This window comes from Dasypus novemcinctus, chromosome 7 (genome assembly GCF_030445035.2).
Source record: "Dasypus novemcinctus isolate mDasNov1 chromosome 7, mDasNov1.1.hap2, whole genome shotgun sequence".
Classification (NCBI taxonomy): Eukaryota; Metazoa; Chordata; class Mammalia; order Cingulata; family Dasypodidae; genus Dasypus; species Dasypus novemcinctus.
Window position 1 is genome coordinate 100,140,289 of NC_080679.1, and position 16,251 is coordinate 100,156,539.

At 40.2% G+C, this 16,251-nt stretch overlaps 1 protein-coding gene across 3 annotated transcripts in view; it reads right to left on the bottom strand.

The window, feature by feature from the left end:
* Positions 1–2,510: 2,510 nt before the first annotated feature.
* LYPD6 (LY6/PLAUR domain containing 6) overlaps positions 2,511–16,251 on the bottom strand; it is a 126,007-nt gene continuing 112,266 nt past the window's right edge. For 2 of the 3 annotated variants that reach the window (XM_004462229.5, XM_058300937.2), the window contains 2 exons: positions 7,317–7,447; positions 2,511–5,444 (listed from right to left, as the gene is read on the bottom strand). In XM_004462229.5, the coding sequence (XP_004462286.1) occupies positions 5,277–5,444; positions 7,317–7,447 (299 nt within the window). In that variant the 3' untranslated portion in view covers positions 2,511–5,276. Of the gene's footprint in view, positions 5,445–7,256; positions 7,448–16,251 lie in introns of all 3 variants that reach the window. The other variant, XM_023589888.3, reaches the window with a different exon arrangement.

The window sequence follows — 16,251 nt, forward strand, 5'->3', positions numbered from 1 at the left end:
GCCTGAGGCTGCATTTTCCTGGTCCTGCTCTTTGGAAAACTTCCCTGCAACCCTAAGGAGGCAGTGTCGTTTTCAACCTCTACTGTTTGCACCACTGTTGGGACAGTGTTGAAACAATGAATGCAAGATTCCTGTCTGGGGCAGTGATTCAGAGCCAGGACCCAGCAATCCAAACTCACTGATAGAAAACTTAAATCAGCACTCAACCATGTCCCCTAATATTTCTGGGGAAGAGGCCCTCCACACCCCTTTTCACCTACAGCAGCCAGCCAGGGACCAAAACTGAAGCAGCTCTCCTTGAGGGTGAAGGTTGGGTGCTGGCCCCTGCTGTGGAGCAAGTTACTCCATTTTTTTACTATAGTTTCTCAGTTTCCCCATCCATCTCCTCCCTGGATGCCATACAGTGCTCCCTGGCCTCTAGAGCCCCATAACAATTGTTTTAGACAATTTCTGCATGTCAACTAGCGGGTTTTGGAGGAGGAAATGTTTTTTTAATTAAAATGCAAGAGAGAGGTGGAGCCATAATGCATGCCCTCCTTGAGACAAAGGTGCGTGGTACAGCCATGGATCAACAATGACCTAGCTTTAACTAGCTTGGTCCTCCCTTAACCACTCTAAAACTTTGGCTTGGAAAGCTGCGAGTGGAGTCATGTTGCTAAGTTGAAGCAGTGTGTATGAAATGGTTTTGAAAGTAAAGCCACATACAAAAATCAGAGATTGTCCTTAGGAGAACTGAGTTGAGGCTTCCTCTGAAATTATTTATCAACTTCTGAGTTTTAAGTCTTTATTTGGCTTTAAAATGGCTACAAATAGTATTTCCCCCCATCTAATTCTAGCAGGTGCACTGGCATTAAAATTTGACAAAGGTAATAGCAAAATATTTTGGAAATCTGCATTGGTTTTATAACAGCAAATTATAAGTCAGATGTTTTGATTCTAGTACCTTCTAGTGGATGCTTCATATTACTGCTTCATATTCATGCCTTAGGCCTACCTGAGTTGCTAGACAATCTTAAAAAAATGGTTAAATCTCTGGGGTCAAGTTCTCCCAATTATAAAGAGGATTAATAATAGATGCTCAAAGTTTTCACATATTTTGCTTAGTTAGGGTGTTAAAGGCAATTTATTAAAATAATTTGTGAAATCTTTTTAAGAATTTCATATGAAAGAAACCATCATGTGTCTGAAGCTTAACTTTCTTGGCATGACCTAAATGTTTGCAAATAAAACCTTATAAATGTGTTGGGAAAGAAGTTGAAATACCTTTATAAAGTGAAAGATTCTTTTCAAATCCATATATATATATTTTTTTTCTTCCTCTCCCCTTCTCCTGCCCTGCTGTTTTTGTTGTCTGTGTCCATTTGCTGTGTGATCTTCTGTATCTATTTCTCTTTTTGCCTTCTCATCTTTCCCCTCTAGGGTTCACCAGGATGTGATCCTGGGACCTCTGATGTGGAGAAGGTTCCCTGTCAATTGTACCACCTCAATTCCTAGTCTTTGCTGTGCTTCCCCACCTTTTTTGCTGTGTCACCATCTTGCAATGTAATTCACTTGTGCGGGCACTGGCTTGTCACACGGACACTCAGCTCACCACCGAGGCACTGGCTCACCACACAGGCACACTTTCTCTTCTCTTCTCCATCAGGACTCAGGATCAAATCTGGGTCCCCCCCTATGGTAGGTGGAGGCCCTATCACCTAAGCCACATCCACTTCCCTCAAACCCATATATTGGTAAATGTGTAAGACTGTTTTCAAAACCAGATTTTGTAAAATCAGTCTACCTGTAGTGCCATTTATGTTACACACATACAGCTGTTCATGGAGGTTCACAGTAAGAGCTAGCTTCATGTACACATCACATGTTAAAAGTACCAACCATGTCACTGAGCTAGAACCAAATGGAGAGCCTCTAACTTTGGGGAAAAGATATATTTCCCTGGAAATTTCAAAATATAGTTTTAAGAAAAATCAGGAGTCACAAACAAGCATACATTTTGCAAGATAATTTTCACTATTTTACTAACTAAAATATAATAACTCATATAAATGAAAATGACATTGATACTATTCCAACATCTATTTCCTGTTGTAGAAGAAACTATCAAGGGAAAAGGTCTTCTGTTGTATCAGTTACCTATTCTTGAGATGGATTATGTTGGTTTAAAAACAAAGGGTTAAGGAGGTAGCTGAGATTAAGAAAATGTGTGTATAAGGGTGTGTGTCTATACTCTTTTAACATTTCCTGATTTAACAAAGCAATGTCCTAGGGAAAATACAGGCCTGATTGAAGAGCCTATTCATCTCTCCCTCAGTTTTCTGCAGCACTTGCCATCTGTATGACTCATTTGGCATGGGTGAATTGTCATGCATCTTTTCGTGCATGTACTTCCTGTCTTTGTAAGTGAGCTCCTGGAGTAAGTTCCCTGCAGTTAAGGTCATTGCCTTGTACGTAACCCAGGTGAACTGATCACTGATTGACATGCTGCTGTAGGAAGGAGTCTGGTGAGATACACTTAAAACCTTTATTCATTGATTTACAAAATGTACAATATTTACAATATTTAGGCATTAATCTTATATTGACATGAAAATGTTGTGGGGAGTCTAAAAATAAATATGTGGCACAGAGGTTAATATACACATTGCCGCTCCTTGCACTTCAAGGCACCACCAATGGTGGGATTTAACTGGAGGTTTAATGTGGTAGAAAAGGTCAGATGACTGACCAGTCCTGGGCCTTCCATATGAATGGCCCTTCCATTTCTCCTTGAAGCCAGAGGTCACTTTGTCTAGGAACTGAACTCAGCCATTCTGATGCCCAAGCCCACTGGATGCATGCAGGAACATCTGTGCAGAACAGCAGTATCCGCCTTGTGGTGGATGAATCTGCACCGTTGTGGACCTGCTCCCTGCACACTGGTCAGGGAGGCTTTGGTGTGGTTCCTTTAACATTAAGAACCAGCATTTGGGTGTTGTCTCTTATTCAAACAGCATGCAGTACTTGGAAAGTGTCAATGGAGGGTGACCATGCACAAAAATGGTACTTGTAGACAGGTGCAACATCAATTTCATTACATCTAATAGCATCTTTAGATGCAGGATCAATCTGTGTCCTCCTTAAGCAAAAGAGACGAATGAAGAAGCCATATCCCTTCACCCCCAAAGAAAAAATATTATCTGGGGAAACATTCAAATGTAGACTAAATAAAATCCACAAATAAGATGGAAAAATTCCCATCAAGTGAGGCCTGAAAATTTTCCTAGAGGTGGTAATTTCACCTCCCCTTCTTCTGCAATCCTGTCTCTCCCATATAATCTATACGTGAAGGAAGAGGCTCTGTGTTTTGAGTATCTCTGAGACTGAGTACCTTCATCAGTAAAGTGTAAATACTAGTAAATTCCTTACAAGGTTCTCGTGGGGATTTTATGACCTAACTTAAAGTGCTTAGCAAAGTGCCTGGCACGCAGGAGGTGCTAAATAAATGTCTTGCTTTTTCTCCCTCAGTTCTCCCCCTCTCCACAATTTGAGTGACATATTGTTAAGTCTACGAAACTCTGAATTAAGGCCATTTGATACAGGTTTTTACTATTTTGTATCAGAGTTACCACTGTCAGCTCATATTTGGTCCCTGAGGGTTTTCGTTTTATGAGCCAGACATATTTTCCTGTGGAGAGCAGATATACCCTGACAACACTGTGCTCTGTACCAGCAATGGCTCCACCAAGTTTCATGCAAACATGCCCAGTAACTCTGCACAGAAACTCATTCCAGTGTCTGTCACACCCTAATATTCCTGGGACAGCACCATTTGAGGAAGCCATGAGCAAAATATTGAAGCAAACACATTATCTTGAGGCAAACACATTACTCTCTCTCTCACAATATAAGTTAACTTTTCCCAACACTGGTGCAAGTATTATAGATAGCTTTCAACAAACATACATTATAGGCTCTACCACCTGTTGAAAAATAAGCATTCTAATTTGACCGTTTTGTTCAGAATAAAGGATTTTTTAACAATATATTTTAGTTTCTGGTTATGACATACAAAAATAAATACTGTATAAATGATTTACAAGGAAGGAGAGAAAAATAACTTGGAGTGCTAAAAATATAAGAAAGATGGTGGAAATTTCATCATCTACCTCAAAAGCAATCATCTGAAAGAAGCAAAAATTTCCCACTGCAAAGTCGACTGCATGGCCTTATTAATCTCACCATCACCCATTGGTCCACATGCTTCTCATCCTAGCATGCCTTCTTTCCTTATCACCTGAGAGACAATTCAAAGCAGAACCTTCTCCCTAAAGTCACTGGGGATTTGGAAATAGACTAGGAGAGCGCTTAGGCAGTATGAGCTTCAGGTGGGAGAAGAAACTGGCTGAGCCACCGACTGAGCCATCAGAACGAACTAGCATCATTCTCCACCCATCTCCTACCTCTCATTCCAGAAATCTTCTCTGTGTAGATTAGCTATGCCTGAAGAGAATCCTATCTCGAGAAAAAATACTGCCCTCTGGACCAGGGCTGGCCCCATCGTTCCAGGTGGAATCCAGCCTCTGAGGAAGCCTAATCAGATGCCATGATATGAAAGGAGAAACACAGCCCATTTGTGGATGCTGATTCCATTATGGTGAGAGAAGAACCTTCTGTACCCCCACATACACCTCACGCTTCTATGATTGCCTTTTTTATATGCCTCTCAGAGAAGAGGAACTATGAACACCACCATTGGGAGAAGAATGTTGGGGAAAATAAATTGGACAAATGGCTTAACACTTTCGCAGGAACTCAGTCAGAGTCTCCAAGGAACTAGTCCATACATTTCAGAATAGACATTTTAACATTCCAAAACCATATGTGAATTTACGACTGTATTTAAACCAGTCATTTTTACCTTGCTTCTGTAAAACACACATCTCCTAACATCTCAAAGGGGTCCCTGTACTGCCTGAAACTCATGAATGTACCCCAAGTTAAGAACCCCAGATCTTAAAAAATGCCTAAATGTTTCTTGGAAGAAAAAGGTTTGGGGTATACAACCCAGGGTCCACATTGAAGGCGGGCTGGCTTGGCCAGAGCCTTGGTTAGACTTGAAATGACCACACTGAAGTAATGCTTGTTCCTAATGGGATGTGATGGCGCCCGGCCGTGGCAATTTCCATAAGTGCTGTGTTCTCACACCTGTGGCCACTGTCAGGCCAGTGACTCATGCATGACTGCGGGCCACTGTGATGCCCATGGATTGTACTGTACATGATGCCCTCGAGATGCTATAAGGTGAGTCCCAGCCACACCCACAAGCAGGACACGATCACTGACATGCAGCGTGGCTTCCCGTTTGTCTGGTTTATAGGCGACGTTGTGGCAAATGTGGCATCTGTTTCATTTCGGGGGAGGGGCAAGTTACAGATATTTCCTTCACAACAGGATGTGCAGACCTGGAAGAAAGGAAGAGAAAAAGAAGGGTGATGAGAAGTCAGGCCTGTTGAAGGAACAGTCTTCCTCAGGGCAAGTCTCAAGTGAAAATTACCTGTTCTACAAAGGAGATACCAACTTTGCACTTAGAGGAGGGGGGTGGTACTTCATCTGGAAGCAACACAGTCAAAAGGAAAACTCCCTGGACTAAACCTCAAGGGATCTGGGTTCTGTTTTTGATAGCACCACCATGTGCTTTTCACAGTTTCTCAACTTTTCTGGGCCTCAGCCACTCCATCTATGGCCTGAAGATTATAATACTTGCCCTACCTTTCTCCAAGAGGCTCTTTATGACTAATTTGAGGAATTTTAAGAGGGTAAACTTTCATTTGCCAGGTTTTCACAGGGAAAGTGGAGCAACCTGGATAATTGAAACTTGAATATTTACTTTCCTTAGAACTGTGTGCATAATTCTCTCCATTCTCATGACCAAGTTAAAGTTTGAAGTTTATGCAGTTACTCCTGCTTTAAACAGTTTTATTCCTGGATCTAAGAAAAATAAATAAACCCAAATATTATGGACAAATTATTTTAAGCCAGGGCTGCTCAAAATGCAGTCTACAGACCAGCAGCTTCTGCTTCAGTAAGGTTCGAAATGCAGAATCTTAAGGCCCTCGCCAGACCTAGAGAATTAGAATCTGCATTTTAGCAAGATTCCCAGGTGACTGACAGCACAGTGAAGTTTGAAAAGCTCTGTGGTGTTCAATATCCTGTACAGTCATTATCCTGCAGAGATCTAAGTCTTTGGTCACAGCTGACATGGGCTAGGAAGAAGGCATAATGTTGAGAAGATGAGATTGGAGATCAGAAGTGAGATTGATTTCTGTCTCTCACTCACCTGCTGTGTGACCTGAGCACATGACATAACATCTCTGATTCTCAACTTCTTAGTAAAGTAGCCAGAGAAGTGCCTGAGAGCCAAGCCCAGGCTGTTGGTGGATAAAGGAGGGATGGGAGGGGGGCAGGTCAACTAAACAGGTATCTTAAATTCTAATTTTAGAATAATTAAGATGTTGATTGATAATTAGATTTCAGACTCCTTAATCTGAAGGGAAAGAAGCCCCTTCCGGTAAAGCAAATCCAGGGAAGGGATAGTAGGAGTTGCCGCCAACCACCAGCAAGGCAGCCTGATGGGGAGAAGTGGGTAGACTCTAAATAAAGAGTCCTCTATCAGATCAGACAGCTGGCCCTGACCCACCAGCAGGGCAATTGGCTGCACTCCCACCTCACCACTAGTCAGGCTATCGTTCTGATTCTTCATATTCTCCTTCAAGGATGCTCTGGAAGTTCATTTTTAACTGATTGCTTCCACATACAGGAACAGATGAAGTCTGAGGGGAACAAACTCACAAGGAGATGGTCCTCTTGTCCCCTTCTCAAATGACTCAGGAGCCAAGAGAAACCTTCCCCAGATCATAATCCCAATAATGACAGCCCCCACTTCACAGGAAGCTCTCAAAGCGGGACTGCCCTGGCTGTCCTCAGCTGTGACTTGCAGGCACATCTGCAGGGCTTCGCCATGAGGGACACAACTGGCCACTCGATGCTCTTTCTGCTGGAGTTTTAATACTTTCTTCTGAGGGAATAAAGGGCTTATGATAATTTGCAGTTCTCGCCTGGTGTGTCTATACAATTTATACCAGTTGTCCTATGCCCTGGTATAATTTTTTAATTCTTTTAGGGCTAAGAGGAAATTAAGCATCTTTCCATAATGGTACAAAGACTGTCAGAAGCCAGCCTGCATGGGGGCTAAGAATTTGCTAATGAACACTGACAGATGTCTGCAGTGGAGGGAGGTGGACTGCTGGATCAGTCACTGGCTCTGCTTCCCAGACCTTGTGGCCTTCGTGCTCAGAGTCTCTGCAGCCAGTGGATAAGCATTCTTCCAGCGGTACACAGCGTTTGGTGACAGAGATGCTGTTTCCCGTGACTTCCATTGTATGCTGAGTATAGCAGTACCTGGTCTCTGTCAACAGAGAAAATGTTTTTATTTGAGATGGGAAATATTAGCCCCACCTGCCTAAAAGGGAAACAACAGGAATGTCAACACCACGGTCCCTGAAAGGATCTAAGAGCACATCAGATGTACAATTCATCAAATTTATGTCCATCTAATTCCAAAGCTCTCCTTTGAGAGCTCTATTTCACCATGGAAGGAGGGTGGCCTTTGAGGAACAAAGACACAGTGCCTTCACTCTTTGCCTTTTAACAAATTTTGCCACTGTACTGACTTTTCTTTTGAGGGGTAAAGAATTTGGAGGGATAATTTAGGATGTGAAAATCCAATTACCTAAGAGATGAAGGGGTGAAAAAGTTTGAAGAACACAAGATTAAAAGAAAGTTACACTGGTAGGGATGATCTTCAAGGAGATGAAAGACTATAGCAAAGGCTGTATGCATCTGTGTTGTTTTTTAGAGGGCTTTGCCTGTGCTTTGGAGGAAACAACCATGGGAAGAAAACAAATATGTGTAAACTACTGTCAATAAATGACACCCAGCCCTTCCAAAAAAAAAGGCAGAATAATTGAAAATGGATTCACTTTATCTGGAAAAATTTACTTTACCCACAATTGCCAGTAAGACCAGCTGAATCCTAAACGAACAATGAAGATTTTCCAGAACTGAGGAGTATTTTTTCTCCATGCTCGATTTCAGTCTTTCTACACAACAGCTGACGAAGACCATAATGTAAGTTTCTAGAGGTTTCTCTAAAGTATATGAATCTGAAAACTCAAGATTTCTTTAAAAATTCCACGAAGGTTTTTTTAAAATTTCACTATTTGTAATTTAAAAACCAAAGAAAAATCACTTTGTCAAAGTAATTCGTTAAGGCCCCCAGGCAGTGTTCAGTTCCTTACTCCTAGAATTTAGGAGAATGTTCCTGCTCCACTTCCACAAGATAGAAAATGAATAATTCCTAAGAAATGTCACTGAGCTGTTTTTCATTCTTATCTTGGATCCAACTTTGCATGCGTTATACATTTTGGATATTTAGTAGCTAATATGGAATTATGACCTCCTATGATATTATTTATTAGGCAATAAAAATTTCTCCCACCAGGTTCTGTCATGACTTTGGCAGCTTTCTAACTGATTATTAATATCCAAAGAAGAAAGCTTAAGAATTTCAGGCCTAGATAGTGAGTTAATACAGACCACACTGACACATTTTTGAGAGTTATGAAAATTCAGGGGTTTTAACAGACTTTCCAGAATCTCCACTTGGCAGGAACCCCAGATAGCCTCGGACTGAGTCTTGCTAAGGTCAGCAGCTTTTGCAATTGTTGCGCTATTGGGCGGTGGGTGTGTGCAGAATCCGGGGCACTTCCCTCTTCTGAATGCCAGCCTCTTGCTCCTACCCAAGCGGGGTTTGTCAGTTGGCACGAGATGTGGCAGGCAGTCCTGTCCCTGGATCCCATGGAAAAAGTTAAAAATGTTGCATCTGGCAATGATTCTCCCAAAGCCCTAAAATATTTAAAAATTGGAGTGATTGTTTTTCGATGAAGAGGAGGTAGGAGCTCTCTTCTGGTTGCTGTTTAAGTCTTTGCCAGGTTTTAACAAATGCAGGCCAGGCACCCAAGAGATTTAACTTATTTCACTGAATGAAAGTAGAGGCAACTGAAGAAAGTATCTTTTCAGGAAAATATGTCAAACCTTGCTATCTAAGAAGACAATCCTTGCCTTTCTTGGGTGGTGCTGGGAGTCAGTGATGAGACTGGGTAAGAATTTTTTCACATACTTTTCCAAGTCTAATCCATATAACAAAGCTCATCACTTCCTTAGAGACCTCCTATCAGAAGCATCAGTCCTGCAGAACTATCCATTCCACTTTTTATCTTACAAAAGTCATCTAAGGGATATGACATGTTAATGTAGAAGATGGTTCAGTGGTAAAAAAAAGTTTTGTAAATAAGTTTTGTAAATCTTCAAATAAAGTTAAACAGGTTTCTTAAGTGCCCAACTTACGAGAGCCTTGAATGTATACTGTGATCTCCAAGAGGAGGAAAGCACAGGCAGAATTTCCCAAGGACCACATGTGCCTTCTTCCTGGACTGTGGTATTGACAAAAAACAGAGTTTCTGCTGCAGAGCACTGCTGCTCTCCCTGCATTTTGAATAATCCTTGGGTTAGTAATGAGGTTATGTGAGAATCAAGGCTGCTGATGACTTCACACTGAAAGGATTTCAAAGGCTTTTATCTAAAGGATATAAGATGGATTTGAATTTCTACCAGGTTAGTTTCTACCTCCCAAATCTCATATTCTGTAACTGCATGGTATTCCTGGAGGTTGTGAAACAAAAGTCTTTTACTCTTAGACTCAGTCATTCAACTAAAATCAGAACTGGGAAAGGGAGTTTAATCAACTACCAAAAATGCAAAATACAATTTTGATAAAATTTATACAAACACATATTCCACAACTTAGTTCTGAAATAAAAAATTCAGAGCAAAAAGGTAAATTTATATTTGCCCAGCAATAATCAATACAAGAAACTGTATTTAAACAAATACTATACTGTATGATTTCAATTAAAATAGAAGAATGACCATCTCTCTGGTAAAAGGCTTTCTTGTCATTTCGTTATTCTCTGTGGTGCTGCTAGTTTTGGTTTCTTTACAAAGATATACAATGATTAAAGTGATTAATGAGAGGGAAATAAAATTAACAATAATATGATGAATTACACTGAAAAATAAGAGACTCCTGACATCTACCTGCACTTTACCTGCCCCAGTGTCTTACTGCACTCTGTCCTTCACATACCATTGTTCTACTTCTAGGTCCTCCTCTTTGATGACTCTTCACCATAGTGTCAAATTCAATGGCTTTCCCTCATGTCTGACCCACTAGATCTCTTTGTAGCACTGAACTGGACTACTTAAAAATCTCCTTGTGAGATTTACCTATCCTTGGCTTCCAGGTATTGTGTTCTCTAATTTTTTTCCTGCACCTCTGGCCTCTTTCTCTTCTGACTCCTCTGACCTGAGTTGATGCCCTCCCACGTTCTGCCTTTGAACCTCTTCTCATTATATATTCTCTCTCAAGTGACCATATCCAAACTACCTATGCCAAATCTTGAGTCTGAGTCTCTCTCTTGAGCTCTAGACCCAAATTTCCTGTTATCTCCTGAATGTCACTAGCATCACCTCTCACCTAACATGTCTCAAACCAGATATCACCTCTGTGCCTTTGCACCTGCTTATCTTCCTGTTTTCCTAGCTCAGCTTATGGCATCTCCATCTTCCCAGTGACTTGGACTAGAAACCCCAATCAGGGAGTCTCCAGGTCCACTGAAATGTCTCCCACATCCATCCTCTCTTTCCTGTTCCATTTTCTACTTCCTCAATTAAAGCCCTCATCATTTCCTGGTTTTCCTGCCTTACTAACACAGGTATAACACAACCACCATGCATCTCACATGATGAAATTCAGTACCTATAAAAACACTAATGACACCTAAACATTATCTGACCTACCAGAATGGCCAGGGAGATAAGCCTGTGCTTTCTCCCAGCAAATAAAGCTACAGGTCAGGTGGAGTCCCTGTGCCTCTCTGCTACAATCAATGACATTTACAACCCAGAGCTTGGTGCTAGAAACTCAGTACTTATTCCTTAAGACTCTCTTTGATCTAGTCCCCAAACTACCTCTTCATTGCCTACTAGTAATATATACCTTGAGATGCCATACATTGAACTTTTGACCATTCTTTACAACAAAAGTGTCTATGCATCCTCAGCTTGGTCTGGAGTACTTTCTCCTCTCCATGGAAACCTGATGTTCTTTAAGCCTCTCTGTAAAACTTTTCTTGATTTTCCTCCCAACCAGGACAGCAATAATCTTTCCTTTTTTCGAGGTTTCCACTGCACTTCTGAGTTCCCCTTATTGTATGGTCTGGATTTCCTTCTAGAACAGGACTGAGTTTTGTTTGGCTGTTTTTAAATTATAAAGTTACATGCATTTGTTAGAAATAATACAGAGAGATCCCATGTACCCTTTACCCAGTTTTGCTCTAAATTAATCTAAGTTTTGCAAGATTAGTTTTGCTCTAATCTTGCAAAACTATAGTACAATATCACAACCAGGACAGGGACGTTAATCAGTCAAGATACAGAACATTTCCTGTATTGCCCTTTATAGCCACACCTACCTCCCTTTTATCTCTACCACTTATTTAACTCTTAGCAATGAATAACCTGCTTTCCATTTCTACAATATTGTCATTTCAAGAATGTAATAGAAATGGAATTATACTTTTTTGGGTTTGGGTTTTTTTCACACAGCTTAATTTTCTGGTGATTCATCTACTTTCACAGGAAAACAGGGAACAGCACAGAAGGTAGAACCAAAAGGATATTGTCCATCTACAAGATTTTCTGAGGGGGGCTTCCGGTAAGATAATGGAGTAGAGAAATATAGGACTTACCCCTCTTCCAAAAAACTGCTAGTGGACAGGCAGAAACTAAAACAGCTGCTCCAGGGCTTTGGAGAGCACAAGGTACTGTGCAGTATCCAGGAAGGAGCAGGACAAAAAGACTGAGAAACTGTGGTAAAGAACTGTAAGCAACTCGTTTGGCCATGGCTCCTGTCAACCATCCCCCACCCTCGAGGCAAGCAGCTTCGGATCAGTCTGGTCCCTGCCTGGTGGACTGCTGTGACTGGGAGGGCCACAGAAGTCCTTTTCCTCAAGAACAGAGAGGAAACAGCCCAGTATTGATCCAGCTGGCCGGCAAATTTAGACTGCTCGGTCCTGCTGATACAGCCCATCCTAGACAGGAGCCACTGTGCTACTGTTTTGACATGTATCAGAGGTAGAGCCAGCAGAAGGCTAAAAATACCCTGCCTGAGTATCAGAGCTGCAGGGAATAGGTTGCCAAAGAGTGCTGTCTCCTGGGCAGGCCAGGAAAGCATAGCCTTGGGGAGCTGAAAAAAGGCTTTCGGGCATCTTTCCTGACCATCCCCAGGGGCCCTTTAGAAATGATCTGTGCCCCCTCTGTAGGCCTCTGGCCCTGTTTTGGTTGGGAAATATTAACCAAGTAACACAATCCCTAGGACTGTGTTAACATGAAGTCCTAGAGGAGAAACTTTCAGAATAAATTCATTAAAATAATCACATGTAGATAGCAACAAAAAATGACAAGCCATACTAAGAAACAGGAAAACACGATCCAAATTTATGCAAACAAATCTCATAAATCAAAGAGATGATGAAAATATGGCTGAAGAGATAAGGGTTATTAAGGAGACAATGGGTGAACACGAAGAATTTGAAATCATGCAAAGAATTTGAAAGCATGCAAAGAAAAATAAAACATGGGAATGAAAGGCAGAATACATGAAATTTTAAAATACACACTAGAGGCATACACCAGGAAATTTGGACAGACAGGAGAAAGGATCAGTGAGCTAGAAGATAGGACAACTGAAATCAAACAGAAAGAAAACAAAACCAAACAATACAAAACAGAAAAGAATGGAAAGAAGGGAAAAATTGGGCAGAGACTCAGGGAATTGAATGATAGCATGAAGCGCACAAACATATGCATCATGGGTGTCCCAAAAGGAGAAAAGAAGGGAAAAGCAGCAGAAAAATAATGGCCAAAATTTTCTCAACTCTTATGAGACATAAATATCGATGTCCAAGAGGTATGACTTACTATAAACAGAATAAATCCCAATAGAGCTACTCCAAGACCCATACTAATCAGAAATGTCAATGTCAAAGACAAAATCCTGAAAGCACAAGAAAAGTGAATCATCACATGTAAGAAACACTCAATAAGATTAAATGCTGATTTCTCATCAGAAACCATGGAGGTGAGAAAACAGTGATATACTTAAGGTAATGAAAGAGAAAAACTGTCAGTCAAGAATCCTATATCCAGAAAACTGTCTTTCAAAAATGAGGGATAGTTTTAAATATTCACAGATAAATAGAAACAGAGTTCATCACCAAGAGAGCTGACCTACAAGAAATAATAAAGAGAGTTCTGCAAGACTGAAAGGAAAATACAGGAGAGAGAGACTTGGAAAAGAAAGTAGAAAGGAAGATTCTTAGTAAGGGTAACTAAAATGGTAAAAAGAGAGACAAAAATAAGACCTGACATATAAAAGCCAGAGGATAAAAGTAAATACTGCCTTTACAATAATAACACTGAATGGATTAAAATGGATTAAACTCCCCAATCAAAAGACTCAGAATGGATAAAAAATATGATCCATCTATTTGCTGTCTATAAGAGACTCAGAGCCAGGACACAAATAGGTTGAGAATGAAAGGATGGAAAAGATAAAAAGATATTCTGTGAGGAGGATTGGGGGAAGATGGCAGTGGACTAAGTGGCAGAGCTAATGCTCTCACAAAAACAATGGAGAAAAAGCCTAAAGCTGTCCAAGGGACCTGGTTTGGGGGGTCAGCAGACCAGGACAGTGCTACAAAACTCCCAAGAGGATGAGAGACATAGAGATGAAGAAGCTGAAACAACAAACGTGAGTTACCAAGCCCCCATGGCAGTTGGGAAGGACTCCTCTCCTGCACCCCCAAGATATTAGGCTAGGGTAAAACCCCCTGGCTCACTGCAAATGACTGAGAGGGGAGCAGACATCTTCCTTCCTGTCAGCTGTTTCAAGGGAAAAGGGAGGGGAGGTCAGGGTGCTTTTCTTCAGTGAATTTGGCCAGCAGAGCCAGCTTTGAATCTGAATCTGTGCTAGAGATTCAATACAGGAACACAGGAAAGCTGAGACTGAAACACCACTATGAAAAGTTGTGCTAACGAGCACCATCTGCTGGCCAATTTGGAAATTGCATGGGTAAAAAGTGTTCATACTCTCTGTATCCAAATCCTGGGAGAAAATTTGCATCCCAATAGGGAGTCCCTGGCCCAATTATGAAAATTAAGCTGGACAATTTAAAGACCAAGAATAACTTGAACTAAATATTAAAGAACTGAGAAAAAAAAAATTCCAATAGGTAAGAGAGAAAAATTGACCATCAGAGTGAATTCACCAACATATTCAGATGCCTACACATTAGCAAGAAATTACAAGCCATATTAGGAAACGGGAAGAGATGGCCCAGCCAAAAGAACAAACCAAATATCCTGAAAAGATACAGGATTTAATACAATGAATCAGTGATAATCACACAACTCTCCTAAATCACTTCAAAGAATTTTGAAAATATAACTAAAGAAATAAAGGCTATTAAGAAGATACTAGGAGAGCATAAAAATCAATTTGAAGGCCTGAAAAGAAGAGTAACAGACCTTATGGGAATGAAAGACATGATGAATGAGATTAAAAATACATTAGAGGCACATAAGAACAGATTTGAATTGCTTAAAGATAGAATTAGTGATTTCGAAGACAGAACACTTGAATGACAATGCAAAATGCACAAACAGTCACATTATCAGTGTCCCAGAAGGAGAAGAGAATGGAAAAGGGGCAGAAAGAATATTTGAGGAAATAATGGCAGAAAACTTCCCAGCTATTATGAAGAACATAAATATCAATATCCAAGAAGGACAATGTACCCCAAACAGAATAAATCCAAATAAACCTACCCCAAGACACCTACTATTCAGAGTGACAAGTATCAGAGAGAAAGAGAGGATTGTGAAAGCAGCAAGAGAAAAGCAAAGCATCACATACAAGGGAAATTCAATAAGCTTAAGTGCTGACCTCTCATCAGAAGCCAGGAAGGAGAGGAGAAAGTGGTATGATGTATTTAAGGTACTAAAAGAGAAAAACTACCAGCCAAGTATCCTGTATCTGGCAAAGCTGTCCTTCAAAAATGAGGGTGAGTTCAAAGTCTTCACAGACAAACAAAAACTGAGAATATGTTACCAAAAGACCAGATTTGCAAGAGATACCAAAGGGGGTGCCATAGCCTGAAAGGATAAACCAAGGGTGAGAGATTTGGAGAAGAGTTTAGAAATGAAAATTATTAGGAAGGGTAAACTAAAGTGTAAGCAGACAGACAACAGAATGACATGATGGACAGCTGAAGGACAAAAATAGATGAATTAAGTAATGCCTTTACAGTAATACTGAATGTCAATGGATTGAACTTCCCAATCAAAAGACAAAGACTTGATAGAATGGATAAAAAAATATGAGCCATCTATATGTTGTCTACAAGAGACCTACTTCAGATGTAAGGACCAGGTTAAACCTGAAAGGTTGGAAATAAGTATTCTATGCAAACAGTAACCAAAAAGAGCTGGAGTAGACCAGATAAAAGTAAAATAACTTTATATGAACAATAATTACTCAGTGCAGCTGGCAAATTATTCCTGTAAGCAGTATTCTGTAATTTTTTCCATACAAAATAAACACTTGTTTTTTATTAAGGAGGACTGGAGAAAAGATATATTTTTGGATACTTCATTTTTCTTTAACCCTTTCTTATTCATACTCTTTAACTAAATTAATATACCTGGATCAATAATGATTTAGCATGACTACTGCTGAATAAGATAAGTTTTTCTGTCTCATAAAATTATGAGTTTGGCAAATTACCTGTTGTAATTCATTCCAATAAGATGTGAAGAATTCCCCAACAGGAATTTGATTATCTAGAAAGAATTACGACCTAAAGGAAATTAAATTAACTAAACCAATAATTTGTTTCATTCTTAGAGATTATTATGCCCAATTGTTAGAGCTATACTATAAAAATTAGAATTAGAATTTCTATACTATTTGAATTATTATTTACATTTACAAATATCTGTTGCTATGCTATTTTTATAATTGATTATATT